This window comes from Zerene cesonia, chromosome 26, assembly GCF_012273895.1.
Source record: "Zerene cesonia ecotype Mississippi chromosome 26, Zerene_cesonia_1.1, whole genome shotgun sequence".
Classification (NCBI taxonomy): Eukaryota; Metazoa; Arthropoda; class Insecta; order Lepidoptera; family Pieridae; genus Zerene; species Zerene cesonia.
In genome coordinates, this window is record NC_052127.1 from 4,420,567 (window position 1) to 4,442,559 (window position 21,993).

The window sequence follows — 21,993 nt, forward strand, 5'->3', positions numbered from 1 at the left end:
CGCTATGTAGCAATCTCGGACCGCATCTTTGAAAACCAGCCAGTATGCTACCGGCTAGTTACCAAAGAACACGTGAATAACATAAAGTAAGCAGAGCGTGCCTGATTTCACTGTACGATTGCCAATTTGTGAGTACTTTTCATTTGACAATTAAACTTTTTAACATGGCGTTTATTTATGTCAAAATGACATCTGGCGCGAATGTCAAGGGTCACACAGCTGATTAGTATTGTATTATTTTTTTTTATATAGGTGATGCAGTTATTTAATAAATTAAGAATAGTGTTGTGATATCTTTTGAACTTCCTGCTTTTAATTTATGTGTTTATAAATAATATACCATTTTATACGTCTCTCTACTGTATTTTATCAATACATATTTTAAACATAATAACATTTGAAATTTCCGGATATTTTGTAGAGATATCATTAATTAATAAAATTTAAACGATTTGTCCATATACGTACTACGTACCTAAATACTTAAAATTTATCTAGTTCATTCCAGATAGTCAGAGTTTCTTTTAATTTACAATAAATGTTTTTAATTTTCTATTGATAACAAAATTGACTATTTAGGTACTGCTGATGAATTTTATAATTTTAACACATGAATTGGAATTTAATCAATGTTGCGTTAGAATTTTCTCAATTGATTGCTTTTTAATGATTAAATTATCTCGATTTAATATTCACGTAAAATTAAACGACAGGTATCTTATAATGTATTGACATATTGGTATTTAGTAGGTTTATGTTACGGTAGATGCAATTTGGGGAAAGGAAGCGGTAAAACTCGTTTGTAGGTAAAGGCAGAGGCATTTACGCAAGACACCTTTCTGGCATAAGTAGGTAACTGAATTCCAAATCAATTGCAAGGTTTAATTTAACCCATTTTGTTAAATCGATCAATCTGACAAATCCATTGCATATTTATTGATCAATATTATAACGTTTTGGTAAAGTCTATTAAAAACTATCCCACGTAAGTGATATCGTATATATATCGTATCGTGATCAAATTTTTTCTATTCTTTCAAAATTTCTCATTTATAAAGCATTTCAATGCTATAAAACTAAAAATTAAATCGTAATATGAATTCAATTGTTTTGACAAATAAATACAGAGGATAGAATTATAGAAATATATTAAATAGGTATCCACTACTAGGTCTAACAAAGAAGAAAAGTTATTGCACAAGTTTTTAACACAAGAATTTTAACAATTAAGTTAGTCTATATGTTAGTTTATTTTATCAAGAGCTCAACAGTCAACCATGTTCTTATTTTCAAAGAATACTCTACGTTACTACGTCTACGTTAAACATACATTAATTACGACGCATTATTAACTTATCAAATTAAATTGTTTCCGATACTAATTATGATAGCAATGCATCATTATATGCATAAATATGCATTATTCGTCATTTTATTTTCAATATAATTACTGTAATTCCGATATTCGATTATACTTAGTTCGAATACACCCATCGCTTTGTATAACTGAATTTCCTAATTATCTCGAAGCAGATGATTGTTGCATCATAATTACTTGAATCTGGATTACATCCTGCTAATAATTGTGCTTCATAATTTATTTTTCAATCATCATTAGATATTTTATACATTTTATCGCACATTGTAGGATAATAAGGCATTGCATAACAATTATTATATTTTTCCCAAAAAAGGCCAATCTATTGAAACCCACTAAGTTATCGAGGATTAAAACCAAACAAACACAGCCGCAAAAATATTTGAGTAACTCATTCGTTTTTAGGACGTCGGTTAAAACGATGCAAAAGAAGTGGGTATCTTTGCCAATTGACTTCACATATCAAAATCAAAAGATAATTTATTGATGTAATATTCAAGTACATACTGTGAAATCAAGTCGGAAATGGTTATAATTACGTTTAACGTAATTTATAGGGAGAATAAATAGGAAATATACAGAAATTAATAAATGTATATATAATATTATGAGCAAATACGTGACTAAACAAATTAGTTGTTTATGCAGTTACGATAATGTTGATAATATAATGTGTCATCAGATTATTTAATCACGGAAAATCGATTTAACGTTGCGGTTTTTAAAGTTCTCATAACTAATCTGAAACATATTATTCTCATAAGCACTAAAAAAAAGCTGTTATGTAATTAGTTTATAGTGTGAACATAAACTCTTATTTACTTATACTTATAAGCACATGTTTAATAAAAATCATGTGGAGAACCCGCATCAACTAACCCCAACCACAAATAATATAATACTATACCCCCCAACTAAAGCAAGTTAGTAATCTACTTATACCCGATAGGATACTTACTTATAGGGTATTTACTTATACGATAGTATATCATAGGCATACGATTCTAATACAAAAATCACTGCGCTAATCATAGCGTCAAACAGTATCATTGCTTTTTGTATTATAAGTATTATTGTGACCCATTATTTGTTAGAGATAATAACCACGATAGCAGCTGTAATTAATTCATGTATTAATTTCTTTAGTGACGTCATTTGATAATATAGAACCGCATAGTGATCGCATATTGCTTATATATCTATATTGTATTCATGTAATGAAATAAGTCCTTTATCAGATAATAATGCAGATAAAAAAATCTCTTTGACATTTCAAGGTTTTAAAGGGAGATGAGATGATGTGTAATATTTAAAATCAAAATATTTTTTTGTATTACATTTAAGTTTTAACAGACAGTTCTGAATAAAATTTATTTCACTTTCATAAAAAACGCGCGAAATATTCCAGTTTACAATGCATACTTACATTTTAATTAAGTACCTACCGAAATTAATCGAACTACAACCATTCTTAATTTATATACTATTGCGAAAGTGAATCGTCAGAGAGAATGAGATCAAAATAGTTCAGGGTTACATTCCCTCTATTAGTACTGCGTAATATAAATCTTGTTGGGTTTCTGTGCCATATATAGGTCGTAGGGTTGGTTATATAAATACTAGTCAGGTAGTTAGTTATCTAACAAACGAAATATTTAAGAACATTTTTCAGCGATATGAACTGTGGCGTTGATTATCACTATTAGAGCTGGCGATCCACCTGGTGGTTCGCCTGATGGTAAGCGATAACCACCGCCCATGAACATTTGCTAAGCTGCAAATGAGTTGCCCGCTTTAAGGGGTAAGGGATGAGGAAAGGATTGACGTAGAGAATAAAATAATCGACTGGGAGGGGTAAGGAAACGCTAAACTCATTGTACGAAACACAGTAACATTTACATGCCTCTATTTCACGCCTATCTTCTGTGGAGGTGTGGAGCCCTCCCCGATGCGAGCTGGCCCGATTCATGAAGCGTGTTCGACTCCCACATTAAAAATGTTATGTTACTTGGATCATACACAAATTAATTTTCAAATCCTATCACCCAAGTCAGCTCATAACCCTGTCTGTATACCAAATTTCATCAAAACCCGATAAGTAGTTTCAGCGCAATTGACGGACAAACGTCCAAAGAAACAAACTTTCACATTTATAATATTAGTGTGATTGTTGATTTTATCACATATTGCTGATTACATAGCACCTTTAAATAAAAAATTATATGAGTAGGCAAAAGTTTTGAATCTTGATACAAAATTGATTTCGTTCTTTACCTACACAATATATCTAAAGATTCCGTTCTCAATCTTTTGTTTTTATGTAACACTAGCTTTTGTCTGCGGTTTCGCACGCGTTAAATTCAGCAGTTTAATAGATGTTATTATATATATAAACTTCCTCTTGAATTATTTCTAATCTATTAAAAAAAAACCCCTTCAAAGTCCGCTGCGTAGTTTTTCAAGATTTAAGCATACATAGGGACATTGGGACAGAGAAAGCGGCTTGGTTTTATACTCTGTAGTCATAGTAATATAACAATAATACACAGTAATACTCACACCAAATTTCAAATAGCTCGGTTCAGCTGTTGTTACATGATAGTAACTTTCATCGAAATCGGCCTAGCAGTTCCTGAAATTATATCAGATAGTAACGCAGATAAAAAGATCTCTTTGACATTTCAAGGTTTCAAAAATACAAGATGAGATGACGCATTGTTATTTCATTTAACTAACCTATGCCCGCGGCTCCGCATGCGTTAAGTTCGGAGTACTTTATTATATGTTATTATATAAATCTTCCTTTTGAAACCACTCTATTAAAGAAGCCATCAAATCAAAATTATTGTTGTTGTTAGTGGTTCAATATATTTAAGCATACGTTCAGACGCGGGAAGCGACATTGTTTTATACTATAGAGAAACCAAAAGAAAGTATTTTTTGTTATTTTAAGTTTTAATAATCTCAGATACAATTTACACTGTATCTACTTACTTTTTTATTAAATTAAGTGAAACTGATTTGAATCGACTGCAATCAATATAGCTATTCAAAATATGGTAGTTCCTAAAATTAGCACGTTCAAGCAAACAAACAAACAAACTCTTCACCTATATATATTAGTATATATATATAGATACTCATGTATATTGAAATAGTCTGTAATCAGTGCACCATATGGCTAAAGTTCTTTAGGTTGATTAAACATTTTGGCGATAAAAACAATAAAATAATGAGCAATATTTATTTGACATTACATAGGCGATCTCTATTCGCGATAAATTTCATTCAATATTGACAAACAGTGTTGCTATATATACATATAATGTATGTAATATCAGTTATAACAATATCGACAATTAACTTGAGGTCATGATTATTTTTTATCAAGTATTTTATATGGCGTCAAATTTAATTTTCAAGCAATTCTAAAGATAACGGTCGTTAGACGAATGTTATAAAAGGCGCAAATTTTTTTGAAAAAAACATGAGATTGTTTTAGGTACAACAGTTTCCAACAACTCTGTCCAAGGTACAACAGTTTCCCCTATATTTATAAACTAGCGGTCCTCCTCGGCTTTGCCCGTGGTACACGCATAGCCTTCCTCAATGAATGGGCTATCGAACACTGAAATTTTTTTTCCAAATTGTACCAGTAGTTCCTGAGATAAGTGCGTTCAAATAAACAAACTCTTCAGCTTTATAATATTAGTATAGATAAATCGCAAATGTGATGCTATGCGTAAAACTAGAATTTGGGTCGACCAATTTGGCTCATTTTTTTAATCACAATCCCAAACTAGGTACTGTCCAGTAGTTCTTCATCGACAACGTTCCATGGTTTTTTATGTTCCACATTATTGATGTCAGTACTCTTACATATATGCATTTATTATAGGGTTATAATTTAGCGCTACTAAACTCTTTAACATCAAGAGGAATTATTTTTGAAAAGTGTTTGTTCGAATCAGGAATGATTTTTTTACGGAAGCTGCAATACAGACCTTTCAATTTTATTGCTGTTTTTCAAAATTAACTCTTTCTGTAAAACCTTTTTACACAATTCTTTCAGCTTTTGAAGTATATAATTTATTGTTTTATACATTTAATTATACATCATATTTATTTTGCGTAGGACTGTCTCTGTACTTTTCAAACAAATCATAAACCCTTTAATCCTTTTTGCTGTCTCTTTATTCAACAAATGTTGAACCTCGAAAATATAGAATAATTATTTAAACGTTGCCTTTTTAATGATTAAATTGTTAAAATAGTAAATATATAACAGAATTTTTTTATATAAAGTTGAATTATCTTCTTGATAAATAAGCCCATTTCCAAGCGAAACTTTCCGTACATGTTCTATCGGATTTATGTATAAATCAACATTTACCAAAATCTTATGTGAAAACTGTATTCGGATAGGACTTTCGGATATTTATTTTTAATTATTTTTATTTTATTCTACAAAAAAGAATGTGGCCTTATTGCTACAAAGCAATCTCTGCTAGACAACAACAACACGCTTTTATTTGCTCCACTTGTATGTTTGTAATTTTGACTCGAATAGGCACTTATTCGAGAGAATATTTGTGGCAGGATCAAATCGCAAATATATAAGAGATCGATCTCTTGTTGCGCTGTTGCAGACTTAACACAGATGTAAATCGATGGGAACACATAAGTGCCATCTGACATGAGGTTATCTAACTAAATTATTATTTTTCTTTACAGGAAACAATTGAAGGCAAAAAACGACCAAGATGGTGTACTTCATTACGAGGATATCGAAAAAGTACGTACAAAATGTTTATCCTTGTAATATCATAAACGCGAAAGTTTGTAAGTATGGATGGATGTTTATTACTCTTTCAAATCAACACAACATTTTATCGTATCTGTATGAATTATGGTACAGAGAATGATTATAGTCTGGATTACCCCATAGGCTACTTTTTACGCGGGCACCTCATTGATGCCACGCAAGTGACATCGCGGGTTACAGCTAGTACTGCATATTTCCTAACCGCCTAAAATTGATGATTAGTTAACCTTAAAGATATTACTATAAAGTATATATTATTATGATTTTTATACACCTGCTCCATTGGGATGTGCGAAAATAATATATAGAGACGTTTTGCTGACCTAAATGGCATTAAAATGTGCATGTGAAGATAAAATATTGTTATTACAAGAGCAATTATTGATTTACCGTCATTAAAAGCAATTCACTTGAGAAACCAGTTAGTTAGTTCCCACAAACATAATATTTTGAAAGCCTTTTCATTATAAATCAAGCAGAAACGTATCGATTACATTATATCTATAAATTAAACAATGGAAACATACACATAAGTCAACGTACACAAAACGTGCAACTTATGATTATAAACATAATTATATTTATAACGCATGGGTTCAAAGTTCGCGATATCGCGGAGGCACGGCCGCGAGCCTCTATTGCATCATTGACTTATCAGCTGATACCACAGAATAAATACATTTTAATCATATGTTTTAATGTAGGTACAGTTATTATATATTATTATTTTTAAATTAATAACATAGTATATAAATCAAATAAAATATCAAATAAATGTTTCTTTCTTTCTTTCTTTCTTTCTATATTTGTGTATTTTAGTCTGTCCTCCTCCCGCCTGTATTTATTATGCTTGTTACCTTTGAATGGCTGTCTTATAAGTGATATAAGGCCACTCAGTATATAAACAGAAAATTGTACGAGATAATATTTTAATTTAATAGATATTATAACATTCTATTTTAACACAAGACGCTAATGTTTTTTAAATAGTTTCTGGAATGATTTTGCGGTCGTTCTATACTCATAGGTCACTATAACAAAACGTGATATACAGAAAAATTGAAAAATCTATTTATTTCTGGCAAGCCCGTCCCGCTCCTCCGACTTTTCGATCAAATTTTAAGTCTGAGATAATAGCCACTGCGCCACCACTAGGTACTTAAAAAAAAGGAGAAATTCATATTTTTTAAATATAGAATTCAATCATATTCAAATACGGAATACATAATGCTGGTATATATTTTAGGCTAGAATTTCATTTTAAATACATTTTAATTAGAGAACATTTCTGCTTGTTATTTTTTTTTTTAATGTGGTTGTTTAAAAATGATTAAGTAATTGTTTATGTTACTTATACAAATAATTTTATTGCCATGAACACAAGATCAAGAAGTCGACCGAAGTTATCGAAGAGGTATTTAAACTTATTCCAATTGCTAAATATTGTTTAAATACATAGTGATATGAATTACTACCAATTTGGTAGATGCTCGTTGCAGCAATCGAATATTTCAAGTTTTTCGTAGTTAATTTTCATAAATGCTGGTATTGATATTGCTACATATTATGCAGATATGAATGATTTATTCGTCAATTAACGTTCTAATAAACATAATTCACGGAAAGTATAACCTACTTTACTAAACGTTTTTGTAATTTTAGATCTAAATATTTAATAGTAGACAACTGGGTATAGCTTACTTAGTATATGCTGAAGATAATTTATGGTATTTTTCGTTGTCAGGGGAATTTAATTTCCTTATAATATCAAAATATATGATAGTAGCAGTCCGATTTTCCAAATCAGACCAATAGTTCCTGAGATTCGATTTAATACTTACCTTCTGTAGTAAAACGAATACCAATAAATTAGTTGGGTATAAACTTTATTTATAATAATCGTAATAACCTTTACTTCCTTTTTGCTTATTGTTTTATATTAATCTTCTAATATATAAAATTCTCGTGTCACAGTTTTCGTTGCCATACTCCTCCGAAACGGCTTGACCGATTTTGATGAAATTTTTTGTGCTTATCCGGTATATATGAGAGTCAAACCCAAATCTGAAAGTGGTTTTCATTAAATTTTCCATAGATATAAGTAGTATAACAATCTTGCTCTACAGCAACACGTTTTTAATAAAAACTGATTTTCTTCGTTTTTTTTTTTTAATATGATGTCGACAAAATAAATATATCATCGTATAATGATATAACTGGGATCCGTTGCCTACTGCTAACAATTTAATTTATTACATTTATATAAGTGACACCGTAAATTTGCGAAATGGGCATTAAATATCAAATGGGCTCCGTCGACACCCTGCACCTGGTATTTGGGAAAAGTAAAATGTTACAGATCACAATTTTTTTTTTACAATCATAAGGCGACATAGGTGTACATATATTTTTAAATTTTATGACAAAATGACAAGCAAGATCTCAAAACATATAAATGTATAAGCAGATATCTTAAATATTTATTTGTTATCACCGATCTTTGACCCACATGTCTGGACATACCCTCTGGTGATTTTCCTTAATCTTTCTTCTCGGTATTGTTAATTTTATAAACATATGGTTAAACATGTATGATATTCAAACAATAGTAGGTAATAGCTATTGAAATAAAAAATGAACTGTTCTGCATATACATATAAAATGACACGGAAAATTCTAGCAAGCACCCGTGGCTCTTCAGAACACAGTGGGGTTTTGTCTGTATGTATGCAAGATTAAAACATTAAAAAGTTATGATTTATGATGAAATGCGTATACCATACGCATTTCCACCCATTAGTGTGTGATTATATTTAATGTCTTATATATTTAACTAAATACAATTGTTCCTTTTCGAACGAAAGATGAATTAAATGTTTTTTAATTAAATGTTGTTGCTTAGTAATTTACAATATTATTGCAAGAATTATGTATTATTATAAGTTGTCTATTTTGCGTAGGTAACAAGGTTGCCACCTTTTTTAATACCTAAAGGTGGCAAGCTTCAAAAATTCAACAATATTTTCGAGTACTTATGGAAACATATGTATCCATAATTTTATAAAATGTTTATGGTATGTGATATAAGTATATCGTATGGATATTATTAACATATATCTATTCATATAAACTATATTTTGTACCTACCGTTTACTTATACGAGTATATTGTTTACTGAATGTCTATGATAAATCATGCTCTAAAAATGCATAAATGAACAAAGCAGCAGATAGTCAAGATACAAAATAGGTGAATGCAATCTTACGTGGTCCAACGCCTTCCTGCTCCAGACCTGTCACCCGACCTTGGGCCGCAGGTGTCAACACAAAGAAATTAATATAATTTACCTAGCATTTACGTTAGCTAAACTATGACTGTTTTTATTGATCAGTTTTTTATATTAGAGTGGGTAACCGAGCTGCTAGTTTGCCTGGTAATGAATGCCTATGGAAATTTCGGTTGCCCGCTTGTATAGGTTAATGAAAGAGTTTACGGCGGGAAAAGAGGAATGGACTGGGAAGGATGAGGAAAAGAAACGCGTCTCCGGATCGCCTTTATCAGTAAAATATTTTGGCAGGCTTCTATCCATCGTGCTATATACTTTTGTAGACTCGTAAAAGCAAATGCACAGAAAAAAGTTAAGGCCAAACAAAACTAGCTTTCTGAGGTGATCAGACCATATACATTCCTACTGCTGGGACACAAGCTCAACTCATAGGAGTATGAGGTTTCAAGCCATAATCCACCACGCTGGCCAAGTGCGGGTTGGCAGATGTCACATGTCGTCGAACTTTTTATTCTTGGAAATGCTTTCATACAAATATAATAAATATGTAGTTAGCAATCCATTTATCTAAACTGATATAATAATATTATTCAATAATTCATAGTGTCAGAAGCAGACCAAATTTAAATGCGTTCTACGAGAGGCCCTAGCTTGTAAAAATATATTAAAATCATCAAAATCGTTTGACTCAATAAATTTTTATAGGGTAACAAACATAAAAAATAAGTTGAATTTAAAAACTCCATTTTTGATTTGTTGGTTAATGAGGTAAAGCTTGTAAATTTGTGAGTTAGGTAACGTAATTTCCGGATCTACTGAACCAAGAATTCTTATTGTTTCAAAACTGTTGTAAATTAGATTATATGTAAGTGTCATAAGCTATAATATTTATAATCAACCCGGGCGGATCCTGGAGAAGCAAGTAACTAGTAAAAAATAAAATTTCTGCTTAAGATCTCGTTTTTCTTTTCATTGTTATTTCGATGAGTTATCTGGGATATATTATGTTTACCATAACACTTCCTTTGTTTCACCCAATATTAAGTGTGGGGCTTAATGTGTTTTCGTTATCTGTATAGCCACAATCTTAAAATATTTGAGAAAGGGCAACATATTATAATGGAAAACACCTAAAAAGGGGAGAAAAATGTATCACATATAATTTTTACAGCCAAATATGGTAATTCTGTATTTACATTTAAAATTCACACACTTTTTCACTAGACACTGCCCGGAACAGCAAGTAGGATTGTATTTGTTTTTTCTTTGTTTTTTACGCTCGAAGACTATTGGGCACAATTTATACATCAGATAATTAACCTCTTCCGAGTAGTATCGCTAATATTTTTATCCTTTTTTACACTAGTCTAAGTGTTGCATAGAGTCAAATCTAATAAACACCCTATAATCCAGGATTTCCAAACGTATTTTCCATTGAAAAAATAAATTGATAATACCAGTTTGATACCAAAATAAACAAAATGAAGCGACATCCGCATCCAGAACTGGTATGTTAATCAGACCTTTACATAAGGATTTATTTATAATTATATTATCGTTTTTAAAACTTGTTATGTATACCTATTTAAATATTTTTGTGCCCCGCCCCAACCAGTTATTTTAAAGACAGTAACAAGAAGGTCTTATGTCTAATTTTGTTTATTATTCCCTTATAAAAAATGCTTATAATGTTATTAAATGGCCCAAAATATATATGTGTTTGGTTGATTAATTGTAGAGTAAAAGAACACAGAATAAGTGATAAAGTAAAATTAATATCTAGTTGTGACTCACAACTTTTCGACTTTGAATTTCCTAATCACCAATATTATATACTCAACAATTTTATACTGGGCAAAAACTAAATAAAACTATCCGATCTAAGTCCGTCAGGCTAGAGTCGAGATACGTTACATAGATTACGACCATAATAACTTCTTCTTCGACCATAGAACTGAAAAGTATGAAAAGTAATATGATATTGTTATTAATAAGTGAGGCGTCATTTATTAATTACGCATTGTATCTATTTTATAAACGATAACCCTGTTAATTAATAAACTTATTAATTCAAATATTTTGAGACGCAATTTGATGCTAATATTTTATAATAATAATAATAATCGAACGTGTAGTATGTAGGTATGTCATAATTTTACTTTTCGGTATATAAATATATTTTACTTAAATTGAAAACTAAGTTTCATATATCAAAATGATAACAAATTTTATTGGAATAAAATAATCATTTTGTTTATGAGGGTTTCGTAACAGCAACCTTTGGATGCAATAAATAAATACATGACCCTACGAAGTTCGAACGTTCACATTGTGTCTGACGCAATAGAACCTCCAAGTCGAAATGTCTGACGAAATAATCAGCCCTATTTCATGGTGCTTTTACACATTCGCGTTAACATTCGTGATACATTCGATTAGTAATGTAACGTAGTAATGTAATTAATAATGTAAGTAAAAAGTAATGTAACATTCGTCATTCGTAATGATCTTCCTTAAAAATATTCGTGTTCGTTATTCGTCTCGCTTCTTGCACGAAATGCACTATCACAATCAAAAAGCTTTATCATCATTATAATACAGTTGGTGACTTATGTTCGTATTAACTATTTATATAATTATATTTTTAAGTGATTATGATTAATATCTGCAAAATTGATAAAAAAAGAATGAATTTTTGAAATTGAAATTGATAAACAGTATTCTTAAGTAAATTTTGACTCACCTCTATTTATAGTCTCTATGCCCACTATGTTACACGTAAATCACAAAAAACTACTCAATAAAATATGTTATATGTTATCTAATAAATAACAGTAACATGGACTTATTAATTGAGAATAACTACGATTATCCGAGCTAGTCTATTTTCAATTTCATTTCATTTAGAGGTTATCTGTTTTCTATGACCACAGATTATTTTACTAGTTTCTACTAGATCGATAAAAGTAATTTGCTTATAACTTGATTAACTTACGTCTTACATAAATTGAAAACTTTCTTTTCTATTAGAAAACCATGATGGGCGGTAAAACAACCGAAATTAACAATAACCCATAAATAGGTACTTACTCATTTATCATTATTTAACAATTTATTAGGTACTAATGACGTTCTGCATAATTATTATCGTAATAAACATTGTTTGCGTTGCAATCTTATCTGATTTGTTTTTCTTGTAATTGTGAATGCGCATAGAAAACAAAACTGTTAGCGGCAAACCGACAGTTTTGATGACGCGATGATTTGACGTCAGTGACCCGCCCGCGATTTCAGCCAATCAGAGTGCGGATAGCGCACACTCCTTCGTATAAAGCGCGCGCAAACATAATTCCATACCATTTAACGTTTGAAAACCCATATTATTAAATGGGTGATAGAACAAAATTTTATAAGTGGTTAATATTTCTATTCAGTTTCAGTAATTTGGATAAAATTTAGTGACATATATTTCAATTCGAGTATTATACTAGTCAATTCTATTAATTTTTTTTTTATTTAAATTGCGTCCATGAAATTTTTTAAAATGTTGCATTATAAAGCCATCCCCGAAGACTATATAAAGAAAACAGCAGAGTAAGTAATCCGTTTTTTTTTTAATTTATTTCTTTTTATATACTGGCGGTCCGCTCTCTTTCGTATTACATAGAATATAGACTTATAACATAGGCATATGCACTCAGGGATCACGGACATATCCAACGGTGAAGGAATTTTTGACATCGGTCTTCTAGTCCCTGATTTTAGCACGTTCAAACTCTTCAGCTTTATACTATTAGTGCAGATCTTTCATGACGTATTTTAAAATAAAAATAAATTAATACTACTTTCTTCCACTCGAACAATGCAAACAAAACCAAGTGTACAACGTTAAAATTCTGATGTAATATTATTATATTAAATGTCTGGCGCTAAATGAAGTTTTAAAGTAAAAAAAATTAAAATACCTTTACGTTTTATTGTATATTTCTTTGTTGATAGGAATGTGCTCCATTTGAAATTAATCAATCTATTTAAAAGTTTGTAAATATTTATTGAAAACGATTTTTCGAACGATCAGTGAAAATCCCGTTATAATCTGCATAGACTAGCCAAAGATAATATTGGCCAAAAGGAATAATTCTAATTATATGCATATTACACGTATTAAATGATTATTTTCTTAATGACAAATAATTTATAAATTTTTGGTTTTTTTTTAATTCTATTTAAACAAATGCATAATTCTATATATCCCACCTTGAGTGTATAATATAGGCATAGTTTTAGGTTCAAAGTCCATCGATCGGTGGTGAAATTATTTAGTTATATGACGTAAGTGATAAACATCAGAATAATTGCAACATATTCCTCTATTTATCTATTAGTCTCGTTCTAATATTCTAATTAGCTTTATCTGTACAAAGGGTCCAAAGACCATAATGTAGATGGATAGGTAATGGATATTATGGATTTAAAATAGTTAAAATTAACAGAAATTCCTTTAGGTAATGGAGTATTTCATAGCATATCTTTTCCTCATAATCTTACTTTTTGAGCTTTTGTAAGATAAGTCCGTATGTCTGTCCATGTTTCAACATACGAAGTCAGTGAAAGTTTGGGAAGATACAGACTCCCGAGTCAGATTTGAATCTCGTTAGGGGGTGACGGTCTCCACTGAGTGTAAATGTTTTTTACTTGAACAATATATTTTCTTAGTGTTAAAAATTGTTATGACTTTTTTTTTCTATAGCATTGAAATCGTACTAATATTATAAATGCGAAAGTTTGTAAGTATATGTGTGTTTGTTGCTCTTTCACTTAAAAACTACTGAACCGAATGCAATGAAATTTGGTACGTAGATAGCTGTACAACTGGAATAACATATAGGCAACTTTTATCCCGATATTCCTACGGGATACGAACTTACGCGTGTGAAAACCCGTGGCGCAGCTAGTGCTTTATAAATGAGACATGTTTAAAAAATAATCAAATTTTTCAGCTTTCTATTTTATTAGATATTTGATATAACATGCTTGGTACAGGTTCGCTCAGGTAGCACTGAATTGCAGCCGCGCCGCTCACCAGACCGCCCTCCGAGGCAACAAGGTTAATCCGCAAATCGCAGCTCTTACGCCGAAGGTAAGAATGACAAACTAAAACAATTTAACAAAAAATGCCTAGATAGAAGTTAATGATGTTCTAAGGATAACTCAAATACTACTCGTTCACTAATTCTGTATGAAAGATGTTATATTTATTAATTTCCTTGTTCAAAAACAATTTAGCTTACTTAAAAATATGTGACCAAAAATTATAAAATGCTACTTCTTTACCGAATCACAGAATTCTTTTTCTCCCGGGATAATTATACTTCGCTGTGTTTTGTCGAACCCCCTTCCGGGTCAACTTAAAAAATGAAAAGAAATAAAATATCCTTATTTAGCCAAAACACTACATACCTTACATAACTATGTAAACTGTCTCTTTAACTTGAAAAGATCTTCTGAGCCTTAGGGGGTGTCCATAAATTACGTGAGATATTTGTCAGGATTTTTTGATTTGGAAAGATTTTGCTTGACGTCCCTTAAACACCTTACGTAATTTATGGACGCCCCCTTATAAACACCTAAGAAGAGTCAAGACAAGCGGCCCCTAATAAATATTTTTAACAAAGGTTCGCGCATTCATCGAGCGTAGCGCAGCGCTCTGCGAGCCGGAGCACGTGCACGTCTGCGATGGCTCCGAGGCGGAGGCGTCCGCGCTGCTGCAGCTCATGCAGACCCAGGGCACGCTGAAGGCACTGCCCAAGTATGATAACTGGTGAGTGTGTTTATTTATGCGCTGGATTTATAAGAGATTGTGTATAAAAGCAACTTTAACCATGTGTTGGATAGATCTTAATGTGTGTAAAACTTTTTTAAGAAAAAATCAGGAGTTATGAGTTATTTACAATATATTGTTGAGAATGATATCTAGTTGACGCACATTGTACATCTGCCGTACATATATATATGACCTTCGAACTTGCTTTGCACCACATGGTTTTACTTCCTTCTTAATATAATACTTTGTAAGTTCTTTCTGTATCTACATAACTGGTAATTTACTTACGCTGTTAGATATCTTGTTAGTTCTTTTTAAAGCTACGACATACACTGTCAGGTATTTCGTTGGCTGTATTGCTGACATAACTGACATTTATCTAACTTTACTTACCCTTCAAGTTAGTTAATTCAATATGTTTATAATATATCTAACACACGTTCACCAATATATCTTGGTACATAGGCGTAACCAGGGGTATTATTTTATGGCTTAAAAAAGCCCAGCGAACGATTAAAAATTTTGAAATTTGTTGTGTGCACCCCGTCCCCTATACTGCATTTTTAATAAGCCTATAGTGATCCACTCCATAAAGTACACTCCTAACATACACTTTAGAACGTTTCACTTTCTTAAAAGCCCTCCGAAAACACAAGTCCGCCTACGCCTATGTCTTGGTACCTTTATTTACCCCAGATACCCTACAATTATTTGTCTTGGTACTCTTTACTTACTCTAAATACTCACTATTACGCAACTATCTCGCACCCATAGCTGGCTAGCCCGCACGGACCCCGCGGACGTGGCCCGCGTGGAGTCGCGCACGTTCATATGCAGCGAGCGCGAGCGCGACGTGGTGCCGGCGGCGCGCGCTGGCCAGCGGAGCGCGCTCGGCAACTACATCGCGCCCGGCGATTATGACAAGGCGGTCACTGAACGGTTCCCGGGGTGTATGCGGGGTGAGTTGTCATATACATACGTATTCCCACATTTAAATAATTACTAGTGGTCCGCCCCGGCTTCGCTCGTGGTACATTCATAACCTAAAGCCTTCCTCAATAAATGGGCTATTTAAAAATGAAAGAATTTTTCAAAACGAACCAGTGGTACCTGGGATTAGCGCGTTCAAACAAACTCTTCTGCTTTTTAATATTAATATAGATTAAAAAAAATCAAATTGTGAAAACTAGATCAAATTGAAATGACTTCAAATTGTCAGAACGTGAACAAATTGAAATGGGACCAAACAGGCACAAGTTTTTGAATAAAAAAAGAATCATGAAAATTGGTTCGCACTCTAGCTGGCCAATCACGGACAGCCTTCAGAAAGTTGACAGTGTTTCGGTCGTCACATTTTAATTTAACAATGCTTCGATAGATTTTATAACATACTGAAAAATAATGCGTTAAATTATTGTCTTACGGTACAATTTACTGACAGTCAATTTTACGATATAAATCTATCTAATTTAAAACGGTATTTACAATTTTGCGGCGGCATAATATACACTTTCAAGGACCGTGATAAGCAAATAACACTTCCTAGGTTCGGCTTCCTTCTTCGTGCTATTCTAATACAAATTCAATTTCAATTGCCAATTACCATTCACTTAAAACATTATTATGAGTACCAATGTTTTACTGTCAGAACGTTATTTAAAATAATTCTTAAAATACATGAAATTTTGTTTATTTTCCTGATGAGGTGGTTTATATATCCAAATACATATATACACTAGTTAAATGATCACGGTCATAGTATATAGCGGTCTGTCCCGGCTTCACCCTTGCCATATTTACAAGATTAGCCTTCTATGCCACAGACCAATAATATTCATCTGTAGCTTTAGAATACTGGGATTTTTTTTTACCGAAAACAAACCTATTTAGGACTCTCCATTCGACATTCACACGTTACAGTCTATGTTGTTAGCTAATATATTTTTTTTCTACCAACAGGTCGGACCATGTACGTGATCCCATTCTCTATGGGTCCGGTTGGGTCTCCGCTATCTAAGATTGGGGTGGAAATAACAGACTCGCCCTATGTCGTGTATTCTATGCGGGTTATGACCAGAATTGGTAGGTATTTTAGTATAGGAGGTAATAATTTAAATTTAAATAGTTACTTAATTAATTTTTTTTTTATTTTGAAAGGTTGTAGCTATTACTTTGAAATCATTATTTCTTGAAGGAATAATCGTACGATATTGCTACTTATTTTAGGTGGTAAATAAATTAATATTAAAATTTTATTTATCCATAGGTGCGTCAGTATTAGAAGCGTTGCGTAAGGACGAACATTTCGTCCGTTGCCTCCACTCTGTGGGACGGTCCCAAACCCCAGGGACGGCAGGATGGCCCTGTGACCCCACGCGCACTATAATACTACATCGACCGGCGGATAACGAAATTGTTAGCTACGGTAGGTTCTTATTTTAATAGTGACGTCTTAGTATTCTGGCTGATAATAAAATTTTAAATTAGTACGTAGTAATTGAATTTTTTGCTCATAACTTAGGTATATTCAAATTATATAAAAAACTAGAACATATTGTAGATAAAAATTTTAAAATAAAATATAAGACACGTGTAATTATAAATCCAATTTTGAACGGATGTCGGTAAAAAGGCCGTCGCAAAATGATAATATAGCCAAAAACTTACTTAACTAATTATTTTCATTTAACAAAATATGTGGGTAAATAGAATTAAACATCAATAAAGGTAGATTATTATAAGTAAAAATTTTAATTCATGATAAATTTCAGGTAGTGGCTATGGAGGAAACAGTCTTTTGGGAAAAAAATGTTTCGCTCTTCGTTTGGGATCCGTTCTTGCAAAACGCGAGGGATGGCTGGCAGAACATATGCTTGTAAGTTAACAGTAAATACTTCGAACTATTTAAATAAAGAATTACTTTTAATTTACGATAAAAATATTTACAACATTCAACTTTTCCTGGCGGGATCGTCCACGTCATTATGACGTATAACATGGGCTGCCAGCCTAAAAAAATATTTAAAATGAATAGTCAGAAATAATTAAATATTAAACATATAATAAAAAGTAATTTTAGATCTGGTTGACAGAAATATGAGATATCTTTTATGAATATTAAATGTGCCACTTTAACGCAAAAATATTACCATAATGACACCAAATTAAGCCAATTATGACGCAATATTTGCCTAACCACATATTTTTTCTATTATGGCCAATCCCCGCGGGCGTTAGCGTGAACTATCGCATATTTTGTCTCGAAACCTTATGACCAATCGCAACTTGACGCCTAATAATATAATGGTCAACAAGTATTAAAGAGCATATCTTTCAGATCGTAGGTATAACCGACCCGCGCGGTCGCAAGCGCTACATCGCCGCGGCGTTCCCGTCGGCCTGCGGGAAGACGAACCTCGCGATGATGACGCCGAGCCTCCCCGGCTACAAGGTGGAGTGCGTCGGTGATGACATCGCGTGGATGAAGTTCGACGGTGATGGCGTGTTGAGGGCCATCAACCCGGAGAACGGGTTCTTTGGTGTTGCACCCGGTTAGTCAGTGTGCCTAGTCTTAATAATTGAATCAACTTAATTGTCTCCTATATACACTATACGCAAGGATATTATTTAATCCTGACCATCTCGATCAAAGAAGATAAGGTTATAAAATAACAGAATTGTTTTAATGCTTTAAAGCATTGAACAAAGAATATGCTTCCATTAATGGAAGCATATTCTTTGTTCAAAACTATCTAACTCTTGATATACAATGACGTCACTATATAAAGCCGTTCGTTCATATAATTGACACACATATCTATTAGTACTGTTTAAAATAATGAAACAACCTTGCAATTCAATCGGCTCCAATTTTCAAATAGCAATCGCGACTAAACGATATTGAAATATTTCCCCAGGCACATCAAACTCCACCAACCCAATGGCAATGGCATCAGTATTCAAAAACACAGTATTCACGAACGTCGCGGAGACCAAAGATGGCGGCGTGTGGTGGGAGGGCATGGGACAGGCGCCCGAGGGACTCACCGACTGGAAGGGGAAGCAATGGGACGGGAAAGCACCGGCAGCCCATCCTAATTCTAGGTATAGTGGTCTGGACTGAAGGCTAGGGTAATAGATTGGTTCGAGTTCCAATTTGGAATGATTCAGAATTAAGATTGGAACTAGCTATACAGAACTCAGAACTGAAATAAATTATGAGTGAAATTTTTCAGAATTTTAGCGAATGCCAGAAATCCAGTCATTCTTTAAACAAATGGTGGCATTTTTTTGCTGTGTGGTTAACCTTCTACTTCTGTCCAATTGAGCTTATTGAGATATATCATCATTGTTCTGAAGACGGTAAAATATTGAAACGACTGATTTATCACATTTCCTTTGAAGTTCATTGAATTGAGTAGAACCATACGAGTATAGTCATAATTAGATCTTATTTGTCACTTTCTCTGCTGTATTTCTTAATTTCCACACTATATTTTTCTGATATTCCATCAACAGATTCTGCACACCAGCTGAGAACTGCCCCATAATCGACAGCGAGTGGGAAAGCGCTGCTGGTGTTCCGATATCCGCCATCTTGCTGGGAGGGCGAAGGCCCGAAGGAGTACCCTTGGTTGTGGAAGCGAGGGATTGGGCTCATGGAGTGTTCATGGGAGCCTCTATGAGGTCTGAAGCTACGGCTGCTGCGGAACATGCTGTGAGTAGTGTTTCTTTTTTCTTTTTGCGTATATGTAAATGTAATTTTCTTAGGAAATCAAAGAATACCAATTCTAATTGGGAATATTTTAAATCCTATCATTAGCAGCGATACAAGTACTTGATCGCATTCAGATCATAAGCCAAATTAACTAACTTGCTGTTATGATTGACAATGATTTGAGAAGGTTAGATAAAGAATTTGAAATAGAAAATAAATAAATAAAAAGATTTAAATCTACTTCATAAGCACGTCGAACATTCTCCGATTTTCGGTTCAAAAGTAATGATTTATGTTTTACTGCACTTTATTTTGTTAAGAATCTCGATATAGATAATATTAGTTAAACTTACCTTACCACTAAACCCTACCCCCAATACAACTACTTACTACTGACTACTAAATAGTTCTAAAACCTATTCATTCATATAAATATTCATTCATAAATCCAGAGTAAAGTGGTGATGCACGATCCGTTCGCAATGCGGCCGTTCTTCGGCTACAACTTCGGGGAGTACCTGCGGCACTGGCTCTCGATGCCGCAGGCTGGCCGACAGATGCCCAAAATATTCCATGTCAATTGGTTCAGGAAGGACAGCCAGGTAAATGAAATAACAATTTTTAGCACAACCTAAATCGCCTTCAAATTATCAGAGCTAGAGCAAATTTAAATGGGACCATTGAGCTCTCAAATAAAAAAAGAATCGTTGAACTCGGTTTATCCAGTCGAGAATTCAGAGGAAACAAAGCCAAAAGCCGAAATATTTTTAAGTTGTTTTAAATACATATCGGTGATAATTGTATAACTTGTCCAATTAATAAATAAAAGGGTATTTGTATTTATATATAAATTAATCGAAAACACTGTGTATCAAAAGGCGATAATGTAACGATTTCACCGTGACTCTAATAAATAGAAGAAATTTCCTCAAAATTTAATTTCCGAACATAGACGTGCTGTAGATACATCTGAATCTACGCAAAAATAACTAACACCACCTAACTGACCCACAAAAACTTCCAGGGCAAATTCCTCTGGCCGGGATTCGGGGAGAACTCCCGCGTTCTGGACTGGGTGTTGCGCCGCTGTGACGACGAGCCGTGCCACGTCGAAACACCCCTCGGATACATTCCTAAACCTGGCGCCATTAACATCAAGGATCTGGACAATATTGACATGAAGGAACTGTTCAGTATACCTAAGGACTTCTGGCTGCAAGAGGTGAGTTATAGGTTATTTGGGAATTAGAGGGGTTAATGGTTAAATTAATCTAATAATGTATCACAGAGTAAGCGATATATCTACTACGTAGTAGGAGATTAACACATTAACAGATCGTTCTACTCCTATTCCCTTTTTTATGTCTCGGCTTAAATAATAGTTCAAAAATGATCACACCTCGATAAATCTACAAAGTTCAAATGAAATATGACCGTTTAACGTGAGTCAAAATCGCGCCCAAAGGGGTCGGTTATAAACATACAAACATACAAATGTAAAAATATAATCAATTTATTTCCAGGCCGACGCGATAGGAAAATACTTCAAAGAGGAAGTCGGTGAAGATCTACCAAACGAAATGTGGGACCAACTGATGACTCTAAAGAAAAACATTCAGAATTCATAAATAAAAACCATATACCAAAGACTTGATGGACCATAGTTATTATTAACGAGGATAATATGCTATGTTAAGACTATTTGTCACAAATAAACCAGATGCTTTGTAACTTTTTTTATGAAATATCACTTTGGTTACGAAATACGTTTGTAACGGATGAATTTTTGAGCTCTGGCAACATCGTGTGTTGAAAAAACATGGCTGTGTTAATTAGTTTTTAAGTAAACTTTAGTTTATAAGGATAATTATTTTGTAAGGAATAAAATAAATACATTTTAATGTTCTCTCTTTTTTGTTCATATCCCATATATAAAAATTATTATATAGATAATAAAAGCGTA

General features: G+C 32.7%; 1 protein-coding gene across 2 annotated transcripts; it reads left to right on the forward strand.

The window, feature by feature from the left end:
• On the forward strand, positions 1-21,658 carry LOC119836887 (phosphoenolpyruvate carboxykinase [GTP]-like). 2 transcript variants are annotated; one of them, XM_038362330.1, is made up of 14 exons: positions 1-128; positions 6,113-6,173; positions 14,533-14,629; positions 15,165-15,310; positions 16,088-16,272; positions 17,273-17,395; positions 17,580-17,738; positions 18,085-18,188; positions 18,651-18,864; positions 19,231-19,417; positions 19,832-20,030; positions 20,483-20,632; positions 21,055-21,252; positions 21,554-21,658. In XM_038362330.1, the coding sequence occupies exons 2-14, from the start codon at positions 6,142-6,144 to the stop codon at positions 21,656-21,658; spliced, it is 1,899 nt and encodes a 632-aa protein (XP_038218258.1). In that variant the 5' UTR covers positions 1-128; positions 6,113-6,141. The 2 variants fall into 2 exon arrangements, with proteins under 2 accessions (XP_038218258.1, XP_038218257.1); XM_038362329.1 differs by lacking the exons at positions 1-128; positions 6,113-6,173 and adding an exon at positions 13,030-13,083.
• Positions 21,659-21,993: the final 335 nt, after the last annotated feature.

What these genes read in the sequence shown, in the direction of transcription:
- LOC119836887 (XM_038362329.1), top strand. Translation starts at nt 13,034, where the DNA reads ATGTTGCATTATAAAGCCATCCCCGAAGACTATATAAAGAAAACAGCA. An exon ending in TATATAAAGAAAACAGCAGA is followed by an intron (nt 13,084 to 14,532) that starts GTAAGTAATCCG and finishes TGCTTGGTACAG; the next exon opens with GTTCGCTCAGGTAGCACTGA. An exon ending in TCGCAGCTCTTACGCCGAAG is followed by an intron (nt 14,630 to 15,164) that starts GTAAGAATGACA and finishes TTTTTAACAAAG; the next exon opens with GTTCGCGCATTCATCGAGCG.